This window comes from Hyperolius riggenbachi, chromosome 8, assembly GCF_040937935.1.
Source record: "Hyperolius riggenbachi isolate aHypRig1 chromosome 8, aHypRig1.pri, whole genome shotgun sequence".
Taxonomy (NCBI): domain Eukaryota; kingdom Metazoa; phylum Chordata; class Amphibia; order Anura; family Hyperoliidae; genus Hyperolius; species Hyperolius riggenbachi.
Genome location: NC_090653.1, coordinates 132092285 through 132116588, shown reverse-complemented (window position 1 = coordinate 132116588; position 24304 = coordinate 132092285). Strand labels below are relative to the sequence as shown.

The following is a 24304-nucleotide window of genomic DNA, read 5'->3' as shown; positions in this document are numbered from 1 at the left end:
TTCATCTGTACACTTTGAAAGAAAAGGTCGCACAGTGAAAGAAAGCATTCCCAGAAGATAAGTGCAGCTGTTTAGTGCCGAGTGCAGGAGGATTATATTGCCTTTCAATCACACTGTCTGCAAAGTTACTGAGCTGTGCTGAGCTGAGCCAAAAGCTTCCAATGTGATCACTGTGCAGCACTACGGAACAGACAGCCTGTAATGATCAGCACCTTATAGCCAGTATGTGTGCTCTACACATATCTGGCAGTGGCACCCATGTCCCCTCTCTCTCATCTACCTGTGGCTGCAAGGCTGGCTCCCCTCCAACTCAGCTATCCATCCCTGCTCTGCTTCCCGAACCCCGCTGCCCGCTGAGAGGGGGCGTGTCGCTCCTGGCCCCGCCCATTTTGCGATCCGAATCACTCATTTTGATGATTCGGATGATCGACTCATAAAATAGATTCGGATCAAAGATCCGAATCGTTCATGATCCGGACAACACTACTGACAGAGGGATTTAGTTACCAAAGAGGTACTGTCCCCCTGAAAAAAGGGACAGTTGGGATGGGAGCTATGGGCTAAAGGAGCCCCATTGTGAGCTGCAGCGAGAATTACAATGGTAGTTGCTGGACTATTCTCTCACTTTGAGGATCACCAATGAGAAGGCCGCCAACATCAAGTGACACCTGTAGTTACTTTAGTTCTTTCATCAAAGGCAATTACAAATTATTATTATAAGATTTTAGTGTGCTTACATTAAATATGGTCTCATGTTTGATTTTTGTGCAGCTTCTAAAAGAACTTGGTTACAGCAAACTGATTCTTCAGATAGGAAGAGGCAAAGAAGAGCCAGAGCCATATACTTCTCCAGATTTCACTCTAGAAGTTTTCAGATACAAAGATTCCCTTTTGGAAGACATTAGGAATGCTGATCTGATTTTAAGCCATGCAGGTATCCAATTCTTATTCTGTCAGTAAATAAAAACTATATTTTAATTTGCAAGTGTAAATAGTAAGGCCGGGTTCACATTAGGACGCATCCGCCCGTACGCTTGCGTTCCGTAACGCAAGGTCCCGACATGCCGGAAGCATCCGCTCCGATGAGCGGAACGTAGCAATCTGAACTTTGCCATTGAGAATGCATTTCTGCGCCTGCTGCGTTCTGCTCATCGGAGCGGAACGTAGGCTGAAAACAGCCTAATGTAAACCGAGCCTTAGGCAGTAATTATTATTATTACTATTATTACCTTGATTTAGAGCGCATTATAAATTGGGATCATACCATTTATTGTTATGTTTTTAATAGACTGAAAAGAGTAAATTTACAGTGTATAGTAATATCATCTTCAGTGTACACAGGATGAGTGTCTGAAGAAGATATTACTATACTGAAAACGTAAAAACTGGTATCAGTCCCGGTAACTGGCTCAGCCGTGCCAGTCGGGCTCATTTGCGTATGTGAGGAAGGGCCATGCATGCGCAGAAGAGCCAACTGGCACGACTGAGCCAGATTAGCGGGAGCGATTGCGGCTGAACAAAGGCACTCCGGAGGACAGCGAGGGAAGCAAAGGTGCTCATGGAGCTGGAGGAAGCCCCGGGTAAGTATAAAATCTTTTACTGTGCCCATCTCAGATATACTTTAAGGTGGCCATACAACCATACTTGGTGGCCAATCAACCATTTAAATCAATAATTAATTAATTGAATCGGAAGAAAATCCATCCCGCCACGATTCAACTGATTTGGGGCCAAAATTGGTTGAATGTATTGATCGGACATGCTGATAAATATGGGGCCGATGTGGTTGATCGCTCACACTGCGGTAATGGCGTACGATAATCGTGAACGAGACAGAAACCTCAGCCACTGTGCCTCCCCAAATGTCTTATGTGCTCTCAGTGCCTGTGCATTAAATTACTATACCTGTCACTGGGCAATTTACCGAAGTCGATTGCGGAAGATTAAGAAGGTGGCGGAGGGGGGCTGGAGGAAGCCCCAGGTATGTATACATTTTTTCTACTGCCTCATCTCGGGTACACTTTAAAGGGGAACTGAAGAGAGAGGTATATGGAGGCTGCTATGTTTATTTCCTTTTAACCACTTAACGACCGCCTAACGCCGATAGGCGTCGGCAGGTCTAAGTGGTGTTTCCATGGAAACGGCCGCGGCCGTTGCATGTCAGTTCACGGAGTGTGTCTCCGTGAACAGCCTTCGAGCCTCCGATCGCGGCTAGCCGGCTAAATGTAAACACGCAGGGAAGAAATCCCCTGTGTTTACATCCATAAAGGAGATCGGCGATCCCCGGCGTCTGATAGGCTAAGGCCTATTAGAGGCGGTACAGGATGGATCTCCGTCCTGTGCCGCCCACAGCCAGTGAAAGAGGGAGGAAAATCGATGCGGAGCCGCTCGGCCACACAGAGTGGCGGCGATCAGACCCCCCCAGCAGGACATCTCCCTAGTGGGGGAAAAAAGGGGGGGGGGGGGGGAAGTCTGATCGCCCTGCCTAAACCACGATCTGTGCTGCGGGCTGGAGAGTCCACACAGCACAGATCAGCCAAATGCAGCCCGGTCCTTAAGTGGTTAAGCAATACCAGTTGCCTGGCAGCCCTGCTGATCCTCTGCCTCTAATACGATTAGCCATAGCCCCTGAACAAGCATGCCGCAGATCAGGTGTTTCAGACTTTAAAGGGGAACTGAAGTAAGAGGTATACGAAGGCTGCCATATTTATTTCCTTTTAATCAATACCAGTTGCCTGGCAGCCCTGCTAGTCTATTTCTCTGCAGTAGTATCTGAATAACACCAGAACCAAGTATAAAGTCAGATCTGACAAGACTGGCTGCAAAGTCTGAAACACCTGATCTGTTGCATGCTTGTTCAGGGGCTATGGCTAATAGTATTAGAGACAGAGGATCAGCAGGGCTGCCAGGCAACTGATATTGCTTAAAAGGAAATAAACATAGCAGCCTCCATATACCTTTCTCTTCAGTTCCCCTTTAAAGTGTGTTGAGCAGGTTTAAACTCAAACTGCAGGCCCCAGTGCTGTGCAGAAGCATTTCTAAGCAACAGCCGAGCTATGCATTTCCTGTGTCCATAAAGCAGGGACAATAGTGCTGGAAGTGATGAAGCGGCTTTCCCCGGGCTTAGTAAGGAGGGGGAACAATAGACTTGGCCGACAATTATCACCTAAAGATTTGGCATGCCAGGTAATTAACCTTCCTGGCGGTAAGCCCGAGCTGAGCTCGGGCTATGCCGCCGGAAGGCACCGCTCAGGCCCCGCTGGGCCGATTTGCATAATTCATTTTTTTTTGCTACACGCAGCTAGCACTTTGCTAGCTGCGTGTGCAATCCGATCCGCCGCTATCCGTCGCGCCGCTTTCTTTGAACGGGATCTCCTGATCTCCGAGGGGGGGATGGGAGGATGACCTTGTGTCGCTACATTGAAAAAAAAAACATTAAAAAAATGGCTGCAGATTTTGATAAACCGCCAGGAGGGTTAAGTAGCCTCAGGGGACACCTGTATACACACTAGATTTTCTGCTAAGAAGGCCACCACCAGATGTCTCATCCAAGAACAGTTTAGTATACAAATCTGCTTTATAGATTTCTGTAGAAAATGTGGTGGGATTGTCTTGTAGGGAACCTGAGATTGGGCCACATCAATAAAAATATACATACCAGGAGCTTCCTTCAGCCCCCTTTGGCCTGATCGCTCTCATGCCGCCCTTTTCTGACTGGCCGTTTGCCTGCAATTGGCCACGGAAAGTCCTCTGGTCCAGGGCCTACTGCACATGCGTGGCCGCCGCTTTCACACTGCCGCAAACATTGTCCGTCTTTCTACTGCGCAGGCGCAGAACGCTCCCGGCGATGGGAGCACACCTGGCCGGACTGTGCCTGCGTTTACTGGCCCTGTCTGAAGGATTTTCCGGGGCCAGTTGCGGGCAAACGGGCAGTCAGAAGAGAATGGTGTGGGGGCGATCAGGCTGGAGGGAGCCCCAGATATGTATATTTTATAGCTGTGGTCCCATCTCAGGTACACTTTAAATGACTTAATTGCTCAAATTGATTTTTAATTTCTCAATTGCTTTCTGTTGGATGCTTTTAAATGCTTTGCAGAAGTTCTATCTATGTACCGTTCGCATATATAGTCAAAAAGCAAGGTGGAGCCCCGTGTAACAGAATTTCATGTTTGTTTCAGGTGCTGGCAGCTGCTTGGAAACCCTTGGAGAAGGGAAACCTCTGATTGTAGTGATTAATGAAAACCTGATGTCTAACCACCAGCTTGAATTAGCAAAGCAGCTGCATAGAGATGGACATTTGCATTACTGTACATGCAGGTACAGCACACAGACCAAAGCATGATTATTGATGTCCTGGTAACCCTGATTACAGGATTAGCATGCTAAACTATACACAACTATGCTTTGAAGAAGTTTATTTCTAGGATAATCTATTACCTTATTTTCCACTGTATAAGATGCACTTTTCCTCCCCCCAAAAATGGGGAGAAAAAGTCCCTGCTTCTTCTATGGCGAATTTAGGGAATCCCCAACTTACGAACACCAGCTGATACGAACCGCCTCAGCATCGGGGATTCCCTGCGTTGGCTCCCCTTCTGCCCCGGCTCTCCCTGTGTGGCCCCCACGCTCCCTACCCCCGTCTCCTGCTCCCCCTGTAAGTAGAAGTGTATAGCGACAGTGTCTTACCTAATCCATGGCGCCCGCGGGGGATCACAGACCTCTTCAACACAATCATATTATGCATTTACTCAACTACGCATATGCTCCCATAAACTGCGAAAAGCAGGAATGGCTTCACCAAAGGACAATAGGCAGTGATCATATAGAAAGGTGCCACCACTCGATGGGTAATGCAAATAAAGGCCATCTTTGATGGGTATTTAGTAGGAAACCCGATCACAATTCATCTAAAACCATTGAAAACATAAGTGATGGAGCGCTCCACTCATTGCACACACAGCTAGCAGCCGATCCATTCATCCCCACACACCGATACCGACAAAACACACACAAGCAGCGGTATCTTCAGGTGGTGGGGAGAGAGAGGCAAGCCAGCTGTAGGGTAGCAGCAGCAAACAAAAAGCCTTGTAAGCAGAGCAATGTGGGTAGATCTCCCCAGACCCCAGAGTGTTCGTGTCAGGGCTGGATTCCTTCTGACGACGCAGGACGACCCTTGACTCCAAGTCACCGCTGACTGGTAATGCGGTTCAGCAGGCAGTCTGTCTTTCAGGCTGTTCCATATGCAAGGAGGCCAGTTTTCCAAGACAGGCAAACTGCGTGCACGCTAGCCACCACATGAACAGCACTGCTGGCTAAAGCTGCCTGGGAGCGCCCCACCAATTCCACGGGGTGTAGCTCCGCCCACCGACGCGTTGCGGCTGCCCTCTGCAGGCTTCAACTGGGTGTGCGTGGCGAGGGCTTGACCGTCACTTCCTTATATGCGTTCCAGCTTACAGAGTATAGAGCAGGAAGCTGGCAATTAACCACTGCCTTCATGGCTATCTCCGCCCATTTCACTTACGCAGCTCTCATCCTATCATACTGATCCTCTTAAAGCTGTATAGGCCCACACTATTTGGATACAAGGCAAGTGCATAACCACCACCGGAAGTGTGCATCAGGCACACAGATGAATGCACCTAGGCACAGGCTCACATATTTAAAGGGAAGGTCCAAGCAAAATAAAAAAAAATGAGTTTCACTTACCTGGGGCTTCTACCAGCCCCATGCAGCCATCCTGTGCCCTCATAGTCAGTCACTGCTGCTCCAGTCCCCCGCTTGCAGCTTGCCGACCTCGGAGGTCGGCGGGCCGCATTGAGTACATTTTTACGCATTCCCGCTAGTGCAGGAACATAACACATACATTTTTACGTGTTAGTGGCGCAACGCGTAAAAATGTACGCATTGCACCACTAACACGTAAAAATGTATGTGTTAATGTTCCTGCACTAGCGCGAATGCGTAAAAATGTATGCAATGCGGCCCGCCGACCTCCGAGGTCGGCAAGCTGCCAGCGGGGGACTGGAGCAGCAGGGAGTGACTACGAGGGCACAGCATCGCTGCATGGGCCTGGTAATAGCCCCAGGTAAGTGAAACTCATTTTTTTATTTTGCTTGGACCTTCCCTTTAAGGCATAGGGGACATAGTCCACATAGATCCAATAATGCCAGCATCACTATAGGAAAGGAGCAAAGTCCAGTTCGCCATTCAGCCCCACTAGTTCCAGAGAGTATAGGATGTGTATCCAGCAGGTCTCTTGCTGCAAAAGTGCCTTCTCTCTATCCCCTCCTCTCCCAAAGTCCGGTAATTTATATATCCCCTTAAACTTTAGTCCCTTTGGGGTGCCACCATGGTTCTCTTCAAAATGTTCAGCTACCGAGCTTCTGTATTCTCCATTCTTTTGTACACCCGCCCAGATATCACTTAAATGTTCACCAAATCGTATTTTGAGAGGTCTCGTTGTCATACCAATATGCATTTTTGGGCAAGGGTATCTTAATTGGGAAACAGTCCATTCGGAGTTGAAATTAATAAAACTCCGAATCTCCCATTCTTTATCACCTGTGGAATTCGAGAAAGACTTTGTCACATCCTCCAGCTCACACACAGAGCACACACCGCACTTAAACATCCCATTCGGAGGTTTTCATTTCAACCATATTGTGTCACTATTAGACAAGACAAGACAGATAACATTTATATTGCGCTTTTCTCCTTGCGGACTCAAAGCGCCAGAGCAGAGCAGCAGCCACTAGGGCGCGCTCTATTGGCAGTAGCAGTGTAAGGGAGACTTGCCAAAGGTCTCCTACTGAATTAGTGCTGGCTTACTGAACAGGCAGAGCCGAGATTCGAACCCTGGTCTCCTGTGTCAGAAGCAGAGCCCTTAACCATTACACCTACAGCCAGCCATTAGGGGGCAGACGAGAATGGACCAACATATCTCTCATACTTGGAGCACGCCGTGCAACCATCATTAGTCTGTTGCCCACAATTCTGGCAATTTTTGGGTCTATCATAAGGACAGGCCAATGCCTACCCAGCACCTCACGAATTTTGGGCCACTGTAAATTGTAAGGGCTCACAAACTGCAAACCCTCCCCTACTTGGTCTCTTATTCCGATTTCTGACCAGTTTACTTCGTGGCACTCTTACTGCCTTCTCAAAGCTGGAGCACAGTGTCTCATGCCCGCGTTCGCGGAAACAGCCATACATGTCCCGTACCTCAGCCTCGAAATCCGCTTCCCTCAAACAATTACGCCGAATATGCATGAACTGGCCTGTTGGGATCCCGATCTTTAAACTTCGTGGATGATGACTGGAGGCATGGAGGAGGGTGTTGCCAGCTGTAGGCTTGCGGAAGGTCTTAGTTAGAAGACTTCCTCCCTCCAAACCCACAAATCCAAAAAGGAAATACCTAACTGACTACAGGTATACGTGAGGTTAATATTGCGTTGATTGCAATTGAGCAAAGTTATTAAACAATCAAGCTCCTCCTCACTACCCCCTCCACACCATCATCACATCATCCATGTACCTCAGCCACAACTGGGCATGCTTCTAAAACATGCTCAGGGGGTACATGTATTGTCGCTCCCACATGCCCAGATGGAGACAGGCATAGGCAGGTGCGCAGGCAGCCCCCATTGAGGTTCCCCGCACCTGTCTATAGTGGGAATTCTCGAACATGAAACAATTGTGCTCCAGAATGAAACACATAGCGGTGCAAATAAATTGGTTATGAGTGGGTATATCTGGACATGCATCCTGCAGGAAAAATTCCAAGGCAGTCAGACCCACTTCATGGGGGATCGACGTGTAGAGACTTTCCACGTCGATCCCCACCAAGATGTCCCCTGGCTCCACCCTCACCCTCCAAGTTCCTCAAAACATCCCGGGTATCCAATATAAATGTTGGCAAAGTGGACACAATGTCCTGTAATTTAGCATTTATCCATTTACCCAACCTCTCCGTGGGACTATTGATGGCACTGACAATGGGCCTACTCGGGGGACTATTGAGGTTTTTGTGCACCTTGGGGATTAAGTAAAGCATTGGGACATTATAGGTGCTCACCTTTAAAAACTCCCGCTCACCATGATTTGGTATACCTGCTTCCCCAGCATGAACCAAAGCATGCACTTCCTCCGCCACCCTATCATAGGGGCTCGACCGCAGGCGAACATATGTACTATCCATCAGGTGGTGATTCGCCTCCTGCAGGTACGCGTCTCTCGTCCACAGGACCACATTTTCCCCCTTGTCACTGGGTTTCACCACTATATCTTTTGCTTCCCTCAATTCACTGAAAGCCCTCCTTTAACCTCTTGTAAGGCTATATCTTCCCCTCCTCTCCCAATTCAAAGTTTTTAAATCCTTTGAGACAAGATCTAAAAAAATCCCCAAAGCTCGATTCGCATAGAGGGAGGGAATGTAATTGGACTTCTTTTTGAGGGTGGTGTGTGAGATTTCCCCAAAGTTCCCAGACACTAGCCTTTCTGTCTGAGTTTGATAAGTCTCATCTTTGAGTGCTTCTAGGTCTCTCAAAATGTTTCTATCACTCAAAGTCAGGATTTTATCCCCCTCTTCCGTGATAGCCCCTTGGGAAGCTGAAGGTCCTTCTGAACCTCAAATTCCTCCCCACTGTGAACAGGTGAGAAGGAAAGACCCTTACCAAGGAAGGAAATGTAATCCGGGCCCAATGGAAAGTCAACAGGTTTCAGGATAGGAGTAGAAGGGGGTGCATCAGGGACCCTTTCCTCAGCGAAATCGCCGGGGATGCACATTCTTTCACCTTTCTCCGGGGCTGAACCCTTAAAATAGGTTTAAAATTCTGTTCTCTTTTTCGCTTCCTTTTTCCTTTTCCTCTTTTTTCTTTGTTCTTTTGTCGTCGCTTTCCCCTAAAAAAGTAACTATTTACTGATTTAGCTGATGCAAGTTTAATAAACGGGGTCATCAGAATAAGGTTCCAAGGCTTTAATACTGAGCTCAACCTGCTCCTTAATTTCGTCCAACTGGATCTCTTCCCCCTCAATAATTATTAATACAAGTACCTTAAAACCATGATCCAAACTCTCAACTTTCCACTTGGGGAGAAAATGGGGATTACGCAAATGGTCAGCAGGGATAATTTTTTCCCGCATGCCCCAAGGCAAAACTCGAGCATCACGGTATGATCCCAAAGTTAGTACATTCCACCGTCTACTCAAGTGTCTGAGAGTTAATTTCCTATGCTGCCTGCACAATTTTTTAATAACCTTGTCTGTGTCTGGTATATTATCTCCGGTAATAGCCCCACCAGTTACATAGTTATTTGGGTGGAAAAAAGACATACGTCGAGTTCAAATGCTGATTTAATATCTAAATACATTTCCTCCGATATAGCGTAAGCCATAAGTACCAGGATCAAAAATGACAGGAGTAGAAGGCAACACCAAACAACCCAAAATGTGTGTGCAATGAGCGGAGCGCTCAATCACTTATGTTTTAAATGGTTTTAGATGTATTGTGATCGTGTTTCCTACTAAATGCCCATTAAAGATGTCCTTTATTTGCATTACCCATTGAGTGGTGGCACCTTTCTATATGATCACTGATCACAGACCTCTTCCCATCCACACAGCTCCCCTTTGTAAATGGCTTGTGCTGATTGCATCATTGTCACAAACAGTTCATTAGGGGGAGCTGCGAGGAAGAGAAGAGGTCTCTGATTCGCGCAGGTGCCATGGATTAGGTAAGACACTACTGCTATACACTTCTACTCACAGGGGGAGTAGGAGATGGGGGGGATTGGACAAATAAAAGGAGCGGGGGTAATTACGTACCATAATCCAAGACCTGTGGCTTGTATGCCATAACCTGAGTATAGGACTGTATTAAAATTAATAACCAAAAAAGGTTTCCTTTTGATTCATATACTGTATTTTCAGCCTTCCTTTCTGTTTTTTTGTTTGTCCTTTTTTTTTTTTTTTTTTTTTGCAAACCACATAATTTGGGTTCCATTACAACCATTGCGAGTTATCAGAGTGAATGATTTATTTTATGTTCACTTGTATTCTCCACATTTTACCAGTTCACACGTAAAACCGCTGGCAAATACTTATTGACAAACGCTCCATTAGGAGCACATGCGCAGAAGACCCCCACGGAAGCAACTGAGCCAGTTACCGGGCTGATTGCAACTAAACAGAAGGCCGCAGGTGGACAGCGAGGGACTAAGACATGCTTATGGGGCTGGAGGAAGCCCCGGGTAAGTATGAAAACTTTTCATAATCCCGTCTCTGGTACATTTTAACATGAACTTTCACTGACTTCAGAGAAACAAAACAATCCCCAAAGATCTCTTTGCAAAGATTTTAGCAAAAAATTTCAGCTTGCCTTAATGTTTTTGTACATGTTGCTGCTTGCTGCTATCACTTTATCAGTTAGCTGTAGCATAACAGTCTCCTGTCTTGTACAGCTAATTACCTTCTATACTAATGTATAAGCCTAATTTTTCAGTAAAAAAAATGGACTGAAAGTTATCCCCCCTCGGCTTATATGCGAGGCAGTGGAGCAGAATGCATGGTGAAGCAGGTTTTTGTTACTGGCAGAGGAGCGCAAGTTTGTGCACTAATGATCATGCTCTTGCCATCTGGCTCACTGCTGTCCGTGCCCCCCCATCCCCTGCAACATGGTGTGCAGCGTTCGCTGCTCAAGACTACCTGTGTCCCCTGGCTTGTAGAACAGAGCGTGCAGCAATGTGCCAGCGGTGATTGGGGATTCTTCCTGTGTGGGAAGTGCTGTGTCTCATATCTGAGGGCATCTAGTGGTGTCTTGAGGCAGAGCTGTATCGCCCTTGGGGCACATCTGGCTATTGGGAGGGGGCTATACTGGTGAGGGTTTATACACGAATCAATCACTTTTTTTGGGGAGGGGGGGGGGGATTAGGGGAGAGGTGGGTACCTCAGCTTATATGCAGGCTTATATGCGAGTATATACAGTACGGGTGTAGTGAGATGAGAATTTGTGGGCAGCTTATACTCAAAAGTACTGTTGCTATGGAGGCAAAGAACAATAGAACTTACTGCTAATGTTGGAAAATTGTAGCTGCTTACAAATGGACATGGCACGGATGTTTATAGAAATGTAATGTACAGTATAAACTCGCATATAAGCCGAGGTCAGGCCGTTGTTCTTTTTTACCCCTCTCACTCCACCCTGTGTTGTCCCACTTACCCTTTTTATAGTAATAAAAGGTTTGTACAGCATCAGACCCAATCCCTGCAGTAGACAGTAATCAGAGGTGTTTGCTCAGAAACCTCTTACATGAGCAACAGAAGTGCGTGTATTAACCACCTGTCAGCTGCTCCTGTGCTCTGGCCTGGTGCTTGCTAGCGCTCGGCATTGGAGAGAAGGCTGGAAGGGTTTCAAGGGCTATCCTGCCATGGCGTGAGGGGAATTCAGCATGTTTGCATTCTTGTCTATTGTAGGCAGATTATTAAAATTCTCTATTTAAGACAAGCTTTTCCAGGATATACAATTGTTTATGATTTTGATTCCAAGTTAAATGTACAGGAGTGTAATCATATGAACTTTTATTTTATCACATGAATATCTGACGAAGGAATATTGTGCACCTTTATTTTTCATTTGTTCATTCATTATTGAAGTAAATTACATGATGACATCTGTTTTTAGGACAATGTTCTGTTTATTTTTTGGGGGTGAGTAATGTATGCTGTTCTGTGCTTTTTTTGCAGCACTCTTGGGGCCACACTAAAGTCAATGGATTGTTCAACACTGAAGAGGTTTCCTCCAGGACAACCAGAAAACTTTGCAGCATTTTTAGATAAGGCTGTGGGCTTCACATAGAGAAGACTTGCAAAAAACATGTTTATTATTGTTTCCTATGGAAATGACTGGACAAGTTGCACATTTAATAACGGAGATGTCCCAAAAAGCGGGCTGTGGAGCTTTGTTTCTCAGCGCCGGTTTACAAAGGACCGGCAGCAAGTACATGTGACCTGGCTTTGTTCAAATTATCATAGGTAAAATTTAGTCTGGATACTTTAACCTCTGTGCTGAGCCTCTAGTATATTCACGCTTCTTGCAACTGATTTGCAAGAACATGATTGTTAGTCTACTGCAAAAATGAGCACAGCGTGGGCCTGTGCTCAACACTAGTGGCCACCCCAGGGTCTTAACTATTCAGCAAGAGAGGGATTGAGCTAAGTATAACTCTCCCTGCTTATTACTGCAGTGATCGGATGTCTCTTCCTCCCCCTTGTACCGCTGGCCTCCAGTATCAGCAAGCAGCAGGTTCCCTGTGAAGAAGACACTAGAGGGGAGTGGAAGAGAGAAACCATCACCGCAGGAGCTAGCAAAGTGAGTTGAGTGAGTCATACTTACAGCAATGCCTCTGCTGCTGATCTCTGGGGGGAGGGGGGTTTGCTGGTGGCAGCGACAAATAGACGACTACCAGGGATTTGGGGGGGGGGGGGGGGGAACACCCACAAGACTACCAGAGGGTCCCTTAAAGGGAAAGGTACAAGTAGACTACCACAGAACAATAAAAGGGGGTTACCGCTAAACCACCAGGGGACCGTAAAAGGCAAAGGGAACACCACCAGTAAGGAAATCCTTAAAGGGGAAAGAACGGCACCAGTAGACTACCAGGGAATCCCTTAAAGGGGCAGAGGGGAAGGCCACTTGACTACCAGGGAAAGATACTTGAGTGTGTGTGTGTGTGGGGGGGGGACTAGACTACCAAGGAAAGCTATGGGAAAGAGGGGGGACCACTAGACTACCAAAGAACGCTTTAAAGGGGAAGGGGGGACCACTCTACCAATGTCTACTTTAAAGCGAAAAAGGCCTATCGCTTTAATAAAAATTTGCTACATTGTATAGCCCGCAAACTTAAAGGAATACTGTAGGGTGGTCGGGGGAAAATGAGTTGAACTTACCCGGGCCTGCTAATGGTCCCCCGCAGACATCCTGTGCCTGCGCAGCCACTCCCCAATGCTCCGGCCCTGCCTCCGGTTCACTTCTGGAATTTCTGACTCTAAAGTCAGAAAACCACTGCGTCTGCGTTGCCGTGTCCTTGCTCCCGCTGATGTCACCAGGAGCGTACTGCACAAGCCCAGACCATACTGGGCTTGTGCTATACACTCCTGGTGACATCAGAGGGAGCGAGGACACGGCAACGCAGACGCAGTGGTTTTCTGACTTTAAAGTCAGAAATTCCAGAAGTGAACTGGAGGCGGGGCCGGAGCATCGGTGAGCGGCTGCGCGGGCACAGGATGTCTGTGGGGGCCCATTAGAAGCCCCGGGTAAGTTCAACTCATTTTCCCCCGACCCCCTACAGTATCCATTTACCTTACATATACAGCAACTAATTATGCTTTCTATTTTATTTCACCGTTTACCTTTTAACATGTTTATGTTATTGAGAATAAAAATAGCATAAAATATGCATAAAAATATACCTTTATTACAAAATTGAATATCACCACCATGCATTGGGCTCTATTCACAAAACTTCTCATAAATGACTTATCACCTCACCTTGATAAAAAGCAAAATAATAAAGTAAGTTGTTCTTGATTAACTTTATTTCAATATTACTTTTCTTACCTTAATTATATTATATTTTTGCTCTTCAGGAGCTTAAAAATGTAACATAAATAAGGTGAAAACAGGTGAAAAAGCTCTGAATCATGTCCATTGTAGCAGTAACCATTTCAGCTTTATAATAAATAGGATAAATAACTAAATGTAATGTTTTCTACAGTAGCAGTTTATTTATTACTGTAATAGGTGAAACCTTTTTTCCTCCAGTTTCCTTTGCATAGGAAATAAAATAATTTCCGAGGAAAAAAATGCACTCAGAGGCCTTGTTCACATTTATAGGCGTTTTTGTAAAAGCGCTTGTGCAGTGATTCTCTATGAGAGAGTTCATATCAGAGTGGTTTGTTTGCAATCCACTTTGAAAAGTGGTGCTTGGGCCATTTTTGGGGCAATTTGTCTCAATGGGAGCGATTGTGGGAGCGTTTAAAAAAAAAAATATATATACATTTGTATTTTTTTTCCGATCAAAAGACTGAAGCGGTCTGCAAAATCGCTTACAAAAACTCCCACAAAAACGAGTGAGCGCGCAGAAAATCGCCGGAAAACACTTTAAAATAAATCGCGGGGGAAAAAGCCCACCGCGGACGGACATGTGAGCCGAACGCTATGTGAACAAGGCCATGGAAGTCTATTTTTTTCCCCAAAAAATAAAGTATATATCACTAAGTATTATCACTAAGTAGTCATAAGTATTGATAAAGTTACTGCTGATTAAATAGAGGCATCGCTAAACCATCAAAACTGCTCTAGTCCAGGCCTAGGTGTTACATGCTTAATAATGTTAATTATTCATACAGATGTTACTTTTTGTAAAAGAGGAAATTCATGTCCTGAAAAACAATCCCCAGAAAGAACTTACCATGCTTCCCAGAGCAACTAACTAAGGCCTCTTTTCCATGGACTGTTGATAGGCGGTGAAATGCCTTCTCAAACTCACAACTGCTTGTTGCTGCCTGGTAACTGCTTGCTGAGCACACAGTTCAACTGTCAGTGGAAAAGAGGCCTAATATTCTAAGGTTATTCAGTAGAGATGGTCAATGAGTTAGAGGAACTGTCGCGAAAATCTTAAAATTTAAAATGCATACAAAAAAGTACATTTCTCCCAGAGTCAAATGAGCCATAAATTACTTTTCTCCTATGTTACTGTCACTTACAGTAAGTAGTAGAAAGCTGACATTACCGACAGATTTTGGACTAACCGATCTTCTCATAGGGGGGTTCTCAGGGTTTTCTTTATTTTTAAAAGCACTTAGGGAATGGCAGTTGCTCCGTCCAACTACCAAAATAGTGTGCAGTGAGCAAGGAGGCTGGCCAGCATCTTTGTATAAATTATTTTCAGGGAATGTCTTTATATAGAATAAAGGCCATGCTGAGAATCCCCCATGAAGAGATGGACTAGCCCAAAACCTGTCGGTAATGTCAGATTTCTACTACCTATTGTAAGTGACAGAAACATAAAAGAAAAGTAATTTATGGCTCATTTTACGCTGGAAGAAATGCACTTATCGGTGTATGTGGTTTACATTTTAAGATTTTTACGACAGTTCCTCTTTAAGCCTGGTACACACCAAATTCTTACATAGTTACATAGTTACATAGTTATTTTGGTTGAAAAAAGACATACGTCCATCGAGTTCAACCAGTATAAAGTACAACACCAGCCTGCTCCCTCACATATCCCTGTTGATCCAGAGGAAGGCGAAAAAACCCTTACAAGGCATGGTCCAATTAGCCCCTAAAGGGAAAAATTCCTTCCCGACTCCAGATGGCAATCAGATAAAATCCCTGGATCAACATCATTAGGCATTACCTAGTAATTGTAGCCATGGATGTCTTTCAACGCAAGGAAAGCATCTAAGCCCCCTTTAAATGCAGGTATAGAGTTTGCCATAACGACTTCCTGTGGCAATGCATTCCACATCTTAATCACTCTTACTGTAAAGAACCCTTTCCTAAATAAATGGCTAAAACATTTTTCCTCCATGCGCAGATCATGTCCTCTAGTCCTTTGAGAAGGCCTAGGGACAAAAAGCTCATCCGCCAAGCTATTATATTGCCCTCTGATGTATTTATACATGTTAATTAGATCCCCTCTAAGGCGTCTTTTCTCTAGACTAAATAAACCCAGTTTAACTAACCTTTCTCGATAAGTGAGACCTTCTGATCGATTTTGTATAGAAGTGATCATAAAATTGATCTGAAATCAGATCGGACTTGTTGGAAATTATCTATTCGACTATCAATCTGAAGAGAAATTGTATGGTGTGTACCAGTCTTTAGGCCTCTTTCTTTCCACGAGCAATTGATAGGCAGTGAAATGCCTCTCAAAAACTCTCGAACTGCTCACTGCTGCCTGGTAACTGCTTGCTGAGCACACAGTTCAACTGCGTGTGGAAAAAAGGCCTAATTCCAGATTGCATGCAAATTGTATCTATGTAGCTTGGAGTTGGCCCAATCAAATGCACTTCTTGTCAATTTTTGATTGGCTTAAAGGGACTCCGAGCAGTGCAGAAACTATGGAAAGATGCATATCATTTTAAAGCTCTCTTTCCAATGATATATAAACCGTCGCCCTACGCCTTTTAGTTTTCGCTATTTTCGCGATTGAAAATAAAGAAAACTAAAAGGCGTAGAGCGACGATTTAGGTGTCGCCAGAAAGAGGAGAAAGAGAGCTTTAAAATGACATCCATCTTTCCATAGTTACTTGTATTACACAGGACGACACTTTCCCCAGTGTCCGCAGCTCCATTCAGCAGAAAAAGTCGCCCTGTGTAGTACAATATAACTATGGAAAGATGGATATCATTTTAAAGCTCTCTTTCTCCTCTTTCTGACGACACCTAAATCATCGCCCTACGCCTTTTAGTTTTCTTTATTTTCGCGATTGAAATCGCGGTCGCGGCAATTTCAATCGCGAAAATAGCGAAAACTAAAAGGCGTAGGGCAGAGGTTTATATATCATTGGAAAGAGAGCTTTAAAATGATATGCATCTTTCCATAGTTTCTGCACTGCTCGGAGTCCCTTTAAAGTGGATCCGAGATGAACTTTTACTCATTGCATAATTGTGTTTCTTTCCTATTGTTTACAGGACATTCCTCAAGCCAAATACTTTTTTTGTTTTAATACTCTAATTCCCTATAAATTAAACAAGCCATGCCCACAGGTTTTCAGAGAGCCAAGGCTTTTTCAGACAGTAGCAAGGGCTCATGGGAGCTCAGTCTGGGCAGGAGGAGGGGGAGGTATTACTAGCCAGAGATTTCAAAGGCCGAGGGGAGGGGGGGGGGATTAGGTTTTTTTTCACAGGCTGAGTGGTCAAGATGCAGATAAGCCTGCCTCTGTTTACAAACAACATGGCTGTTGTCCTTGTATCACAGGAAGAAATAATTATATTCTATTGAAGCTGTTTGCTGCGTAAACTATCTAAACTTTAGATAAGATATATAGACAAGTTACTTGTTATAGTTATTTTTTCATCTCGGATCCGCTTTAAAGAAAACCTGAACTGAAAATTAAATAACAAACATACACACGTCATACTTACCTCCTGCGTAGTCTACTCCTCATCTCTTTCTCCTCTCCTGCGTCCCATATGTCCACTATGATCAATAGAATTCTCCATCCGCCATTTTGAAAATGGCCATTACCCCATAACAGCTTTCTGGTCAGCACACTGTTAAACTGTAACATCGCCCACTTGAGCCACAGGGAAACATGGACATTAACTGGCACATCAGCTGTCCTCTCAGCTATAACTAACAGCAACTGATATATAACTGACAGCAACTGATATATTTCAGTTCTGACAAAATGTTGTCAGAACTGGAAGGGATCGTTGTCAGAGGAAAATGCTGAGCTTCTGTGAGGAATTGATGGCAAGGTAACTATGTAATGTTCATTTGAAGTTACCTCATGCACTTATTTTAAATAATTTTACTCGGTTCAGGTTCCCTTTAAAGGCCTTTTTTCCACGGACAGTTGAACTGTGTGCTCAGCAAGCAGTTGCTAGGCAGCAACAAGCAGTTGTGAGTGTTTGAGAGGCATTCCACTGCCTATCAACTGTCCATTAAAAGAAGAGGCCTAATTCCAAGCTGCACATTTGCCTGAAAACTAGAATTATTAGCATATCGCTGATTATCTCTTTAGCCTGGGACCCACTAGAACTCTTTTTTTGGTGATCTGACAATCGCCGGTGCCTTAAAAAAATGCTTTGCTAATGTAAGAGCCCTTTTCCATGACCATTGAGCAGTGAAAAGAGTGTCGAACTCACAACTGCTTGCTGCTGCTTGGTAACTGCTCACTGAGTGCACAGTTCAGCTGCCTGTGGAAAAGAGCCCTAAGTCTACTGAAGCAATTGTGATTAGGGGTAATCGCAGATCATACAGCATTTTATGGGAGTTTGGGCTTAATACAATACCTAAATCGCCAGAAAACGCACCTCACATCGCTTACAAAATGCTTACACAAAGTTATAGCAATTGCAATAGTGATTTGTAGTGGGTTTCCAGCCTAATTCGTGAATGCAACTTCACTTCATTGATTCCTTCCTACCTTGCAGACAAGCGTCATGGGACAGTTAACACAACAGTCTCCCTTTACTCTACCACACGAAAAGCTGTGTAATGTCATAGTGCAACGACTTTCCTGGACTAATTTAAAAATATCAGAAAATGTTCTAACCTCCCTACAACAGTTATTACAACTTGTGCATAAGTTTGCACCTCCACAATATACATGCAAGGCCAGGATCTGTTCTGACCTGTTATAATTTAGAACTACAATACATGGATCTGATGCTTGTTAATGAACTGAAATGGACTGTTAAAGGACTGAAATGGAGGCTGCAATATTTATTTCCTTTTAAACAATACCAGTTGCCTGGCAGCCTTGGTATATTTGGCTGCAGTAGTGTATGAATAACACTAGAAACAAGCATGCAGCTAATCTGGTAACGATCTGGACGATAATGCTTGTTCAGGGTCTATGGCAAAAAGTATTATGTAATAGGCTGAGGATCAGCAGGAGAGCCAGGTAACTGGTATTGATTAAAAGGAAATAAAATGTCAGCCTACATATACCTTTTACTTCAGGTGTCCTTTTATAGTTGCTTGCACAATTGATCTATTGTGGTGTGCAGCCAGAGAAATAGGGTCGCAAAATAGATAAAAACTCGTGGCTGGTTCACATTCGGCGCTTCCCAGGGATCATGTTCGGGATTATGATTTGGCAGCAACATCTAGCATTTTCAGCGTGAATTGCACTTGTGATTCCCGTCAATACAACGAGAATCACAGCGCAATCGCCCCAAACGCACTGCATGCAGCTCATTTGTGATTATCGAAATTGCAAACACCGCAGTGTGAATGTATCCATAGGGATTCATTAGTCGCAGCTCTTTGCTGATCGACGGCGATCAGCAAAGCGCTGAAAAAGAGCCAAGTGTGAACCAGTGTGAGGCGACCTGCACATTGCAGCGTACAGTCCATAGTCTTATGTTCGCACCACAGCTTAAACTACTCGTCGCCCATCCATGAACCTCCCAGATGTGCATGTCACTGTTAACGACACTATCATTCGCCCTACCTCTCAAGCCCGCTGTCTGGGTGTCACCCTGGACTCCGCACTCCTTCACTCCCGACATCCAAAACCTCACAAAGTCCTGCAACTTCCACCTTCGTAACATCTGTAAGATTCACCCTTTCCTGACCTCTGCCACCACCAAACTCCTCATCCATGCCCTCATAATTTCCCGCCTTGACTACTGCAATGCCCTTCTGTCTGGTCTCCCTATGACCTGAACAGCCCCAATGCAATCCATCATGAATGCGGCAGCCAGAATTATCCACTGCTCCCATCGCTCCACCACGGCGGATCCCCTCCTTGAATCCCTCCACTGGTTTCCTATCCAGTCCAGAATCAGATTCAAGATACTGTGTCTGACCTACAAATCGGTGCACAAAAGCTGTCCAACCTACATTTCCGATCTTACTCAGAGGTACACAGCTAGCGGCTCACTCCGCTCTTCCAATGAACTTCGCCTAACTGCCCCCCGCATCACCCAGTCCCATGCACTCCTCCAGGCCTTCTTAAGAGCTGCTCCAACACTATGGAACTCCCTACCTCCACCCATTAGGGCAGCCCCCTCCTTCAACATCTTCAAGAAAGCCCTCAAAACTAACCTTTTCGCTCTGGCTTATTACCCCTCACGAGTGTTCTAAACCTACAGCTGAACTCTGGTCCCCTACCTTCCGTGTCCTTACCTCTCCCTCTAGATTGTAAGGGCAGGGTCCTCCTTTTGTGTTCTACCTGATCATGCACCTCCATTACTGTGAACCCATGCTATGCATCTGAGTGAACCTAACTTGCCTAATCTCCATGCTCCCATCCAAAGACTGACTAAGCATTACCTTGTACTCATACTGTGCTGCAGGATCTGTTCTTGTATTCATGTATTGTCATTTTGCTGTATGTCACCCCTAAATATTGTCTGTAACCTAAACTAATGTCCAGCGCTGCGTAATATGTTGCCGCTTTATAAGTACAATAAATAAATAAATATTTAAGTTTGGAACATGTACCTGTTTAGTGGTATCTGTTTTAGTTCTATGTTTTTATGACAATTTTAAAGGGAACCAGAGACGCCAGAAAAAAGATTTTATATATACCTGGGGCTTCCTCCAGCCCCATACGCACGGATCACTCTCACACCGCCGTCCTCCGCTTCCTGTACCCGCCGGTTCCGGGTCCCGTAGTTTCGGCCAGTCGGCCGAATTGTCCGCATCACAGGGGCTCCCAGCATACCCTTACGCGTGCAGCTGCATACTGCGCAGCCGCACGCGTAAGGATATGGAGGGATCCCCTGATCATGCGGACAATTGGCCGCGTCCGCCGGAAGTGACGGGACTCGGTACCGGCGGATCCAGGAAGCGTAGGAGCGATCCAGGTTTATGGGGTTGGAAGAAGCCTCAGGTATGTATGAAATCTTTTTTCTTTTTCCATGTCCGGCGTCTCTGGTTCCCTTTAAGGCCTCTTTTCCATGGACTGTTGATCTGTGTGCTCAGCAAGCAGTTATCAAGCAGGTACCAGTTTTGAGAGTTTGAAAGGCATTTCACTGCCTAATCAACAGTTCGTGGAAAAGAGGCCTTACAGGGCTTTTCCACGGACACTGGATAGGCAGTGAAATGCCTCTCAAACTCTCACAACTGCTCACTACTGCCGGGTAACTGCTTGCTAAGCACACAGCTCAACAGTCCATGGAAAAAAGGCCTTATTTAGGTTACTATAGGCTACTTAGTCAAGACCCTCAGGGCCCGTTTCCACTAGAGCGAATCTGCATGCGTTTCCTGCATGCAGATTCCCATAGACAATACAAGTGGATGGGACTGTTTCCACTTGTCAGGATTTCTGAGCGTTTTTCTGTGCAGAAAAAATCTGCACGGCAGAGCCCTCAGGGCGGTGATTCACATACAATGTATTTAATAGGAAATTTGCATGCGTTTTCGTATGCGAATTTTACCGCAACATTTACTGCGAATTTGCGGGCGTTTTCGCATAAAATCAGTGTATAAGCACTGTAAAAGCACTGACATGGTTACATTCGCATACTCCTTAACATATGCAAAAACGATTTGCATCCACATGCAAATTCGTTTTTGCGTTTTCTGCGACTAATTTGCACCGCACAAGTGGAAACGGGCCCTCAAGGATGCAATGAGAAATATGTAAGCCCAGCACTGAATTTAACCTATTTTGGTTCCTGGACGAAGAAACTACGTACAGGAACCATGCGCGCTCCCGGCCAGCGGTTCGTTAGCCAGGCAATCAGTGAAACGGGCTATGGTGCCCGATCACTGATTGCTCTCCCCCGTTGAAAAAGCGACAGCTTCTCTCGGAAGCTGTGCTTTTTCTGGCTGTCACCTCCCCCATGCGTCGCTCTAAGCGTGTGTTACGCTTAGAGTGACGTCATGTAAACAAACTCATGGCCGCCATCTTGTGGCCAAAAAGTAAAACTACAACTGAAAGTAAAAAAAAAATTAGCACACATTTACATTATAAATCTGTTTACCTCCCACCCTCCCAAAACTACCCAAATAAAATGTTTACAATAAAAAAAAGTAAATATTTATCTAAGGGTCTAAACTTTTTAAATATCAATGTAAAGATTAAATCTCTCTTTTTTTATTTCAAACTTGTAAATAGTGATAGATGCAAAATGGAAAAAAATGCACATTTATTTCCAAATAAAATATTGTCGCCATACATTGTGATAGGGACATAATTTTAACGGTGTAATAACCGGGACATATGGGCAAATACAATACGTGAGTTTTAATTATGGAGGCATGTATTATTTTAAAACTATAATGGCTGAAAACTGAGAAATAATGAATTTTTCCATTTTTTTCTTATTCTTCCTGTTAAAATGCATTTACAGTAAAGTGGCTCTTACCAAAATGTACCCCCCAAAGAAAGCCTAATTGGTGGCGGAAAAAACAAGATATAGATCAGTTCATTGTGATAAGTAGTGATAAAGTTATAGGCTAATGAATGGGAGGTGAACATTTCTCATGTGAAAACGACGGAACGCGAATGGGTTAAAGTAAACCTGAACTGAGAGTCACTTCTGGTTTGAAAATTATTATTATTACTAGCTGATGGCACGGGGTTGCCCAGGTATGTATTTGGCTGGTGTTAGCTCCACCTGTTTTTTTTAACTTTAACACACAATTACTCAATTATCTAGTTTGCGGTCTTTGGCATAAGTGAGGCCTCTTTTCCACGGACTGTTGAGCTGTGTGCTCAGCAAGCAGTTACCAGGCAGCTGTGAGCAGTTACCAGGCAGCAGCAAGCCATTGTGAGTTTTAGAGGCATTTCACTGCCTATCAACAGTCCTTGGAAAAAGAGGCCTAAGTTGCAATGAAACAAATCTGATTGGTTGTTTGCGACTCCACCTCCTTTTCTGAATTTGAACCCCAGTCACCCAATGACCAACTCTACTAGGTTTCAGCTTTGTGCCTCTAACAGTGAAAGAATGGCAACAATTAAATATTCCCCTTGAAAATCAATAGGTGAATTTTGATTGGCTTTTGTAGGCTCCACCCACTTTTCGATATTAATCCATCACCCAGTGACCAACTGTGCCAAGTTTGAGAACCCTACCATAAACCATGTAAGAATGGCTGCAGTTTACATTTTCCCAGTGAAATTTGTAATAGTCTCTGCCAACTTTTTGGTTATGGAGATAAAAAGTATCCTATATGTTATTCCAGGTAATGTACTATGTCTGTGCCAAATTTCATTTAAATCCGCTCAGCCATTGTTGCGTGATTGAGTAACAAACATCCAAACTTTCACATTTATATTAGTGAGATGTAAAAATTATCATTCCCAACAGCAGGTGGCGCTCAAAACTAAGTATGAAACAATTGCAATCTAATTTCCATATTTGAAAAAGTAAAACATTTTTAGCCCTAAACATAGGTGCTAGTGTGTTTTGTATGATAAAAAATAAATCTTACTCTCAGGTAGCAGAACATGAGTGCAAGTAACTTTCTTTCAGCAATATATTTAATGACAATATGTTATTCGGATGAAAGGCAGCGGATAAATATTAAGGCCCCTGCAGTAAGATTCTGTATAAGGAGGAGAGCTGTGTAGTGGTGGTTCAGTGGTGGTGTTCAAATTCTGGAGAATGTATTTGCAATTCCAAATTTTCCCACACACCACACTTCAGCACCCAATCCGTGAACAGGGTCACCCGACTCCAATGACTTCCTTCTACTGGCTTGGAAGGAGGAAGCATCGGAATCACCTGAAGCGCAGCGTGAACCGCAAGTGAGTGACCTCCACTGCATCGGGTGAGGAGCGGGAGAATTTGGGATTGCAAATTCATTCTACTGAAGTGGAACAACAAACCTTGCTTCACTAACAAACTGCGGCAACTGCGTAAGCGCAAAGAGGTTTCGCATAGGTCCGGATTACAGGTGGGCGAGAAATGACCTGAAATGAGAGCTGCAAAAAAGCAGTAAGCTGAGAGGTTGAGACTTAACCTGAGCTCAAATGACTCAAGTGCTGTATGGAAAGGGCTTAAGGCTGCTACTAACCTATAAGCCTCCCCCCCCCCCCGCCAACAGGCACCAACCAGCCATGAACTAGCGGAAGAGCTTAGTAAATTCTACTGCAGGTTTGAAAGACCGGTAGATCCGGGGGAGCTTCCAACAACAACTACTCCCCTTCCGAGCCCCAAGAACGTCACACAGGATCAACCCTCCCCACTGGTGGTAGGCAAGGCTGATGTCCTGCACCTCCTGTCCACATTAAATGGCAGGAAAGCCTGCAGTCCAGATGGCGTGTCCCCAATCAGTCTGAAAACCTGCTCTCGGCAACTTGCTCCCGTCCTCTCCACCATCTTCACCAAGTCACTAAAGGAAGGCAAGGTCTCTACATGCTTCAAAAGGTCCACTATCATAGCGGTCCCTAAGAAGCAGGGCGTCTCCGAATTTAACAACTTTAGGCCTGTGGTCCTGATGCCCGTCATCATGAAAACTCTGGAGCTGCAGTCCTATCCATTCTCAAGCACTCCACCTTGCCCCTTCTGGACCCCTACCAGTCACTTACAGGGCAAACAGGTCCACAGACGATGCCATTAACACCTGCCTGGAACTCATCTATGACCACCTTGACAGGCCAGACACTTATG

The 24304-nt window shown here is 44.9% G+C and overlaps 1 protein-coding gene across 1 annotated transcript in view; it reads left to right on the top strand.

Moving 5' to 3' along the window:
- Nucleotides 1–24304, top strand: part of ALG13 (ALG13 UDP-N-acetylglucosaminyltransferase subunit) — a 211349-nt gene that overhangs the window by 1507 nt on the left and 185538 nt on the right. The window contains exons 2-5 of the mRNA XM_068247910.1: nt 772–934; nt 4179–4317; nt 11740–11836; nt 23739–24233. Of these exons, the coding sequence (XP_068104011.1) occupies nt 772–934; nt 4179–4317; nt 11740–11836; nt 23739–24233 (894 nt within the window). The remainder of the gene's footprint in view (nt 1–771; nt 935–4178; nt 4318–11739; nt 11837–23738; nt 24234–24304) is intronic.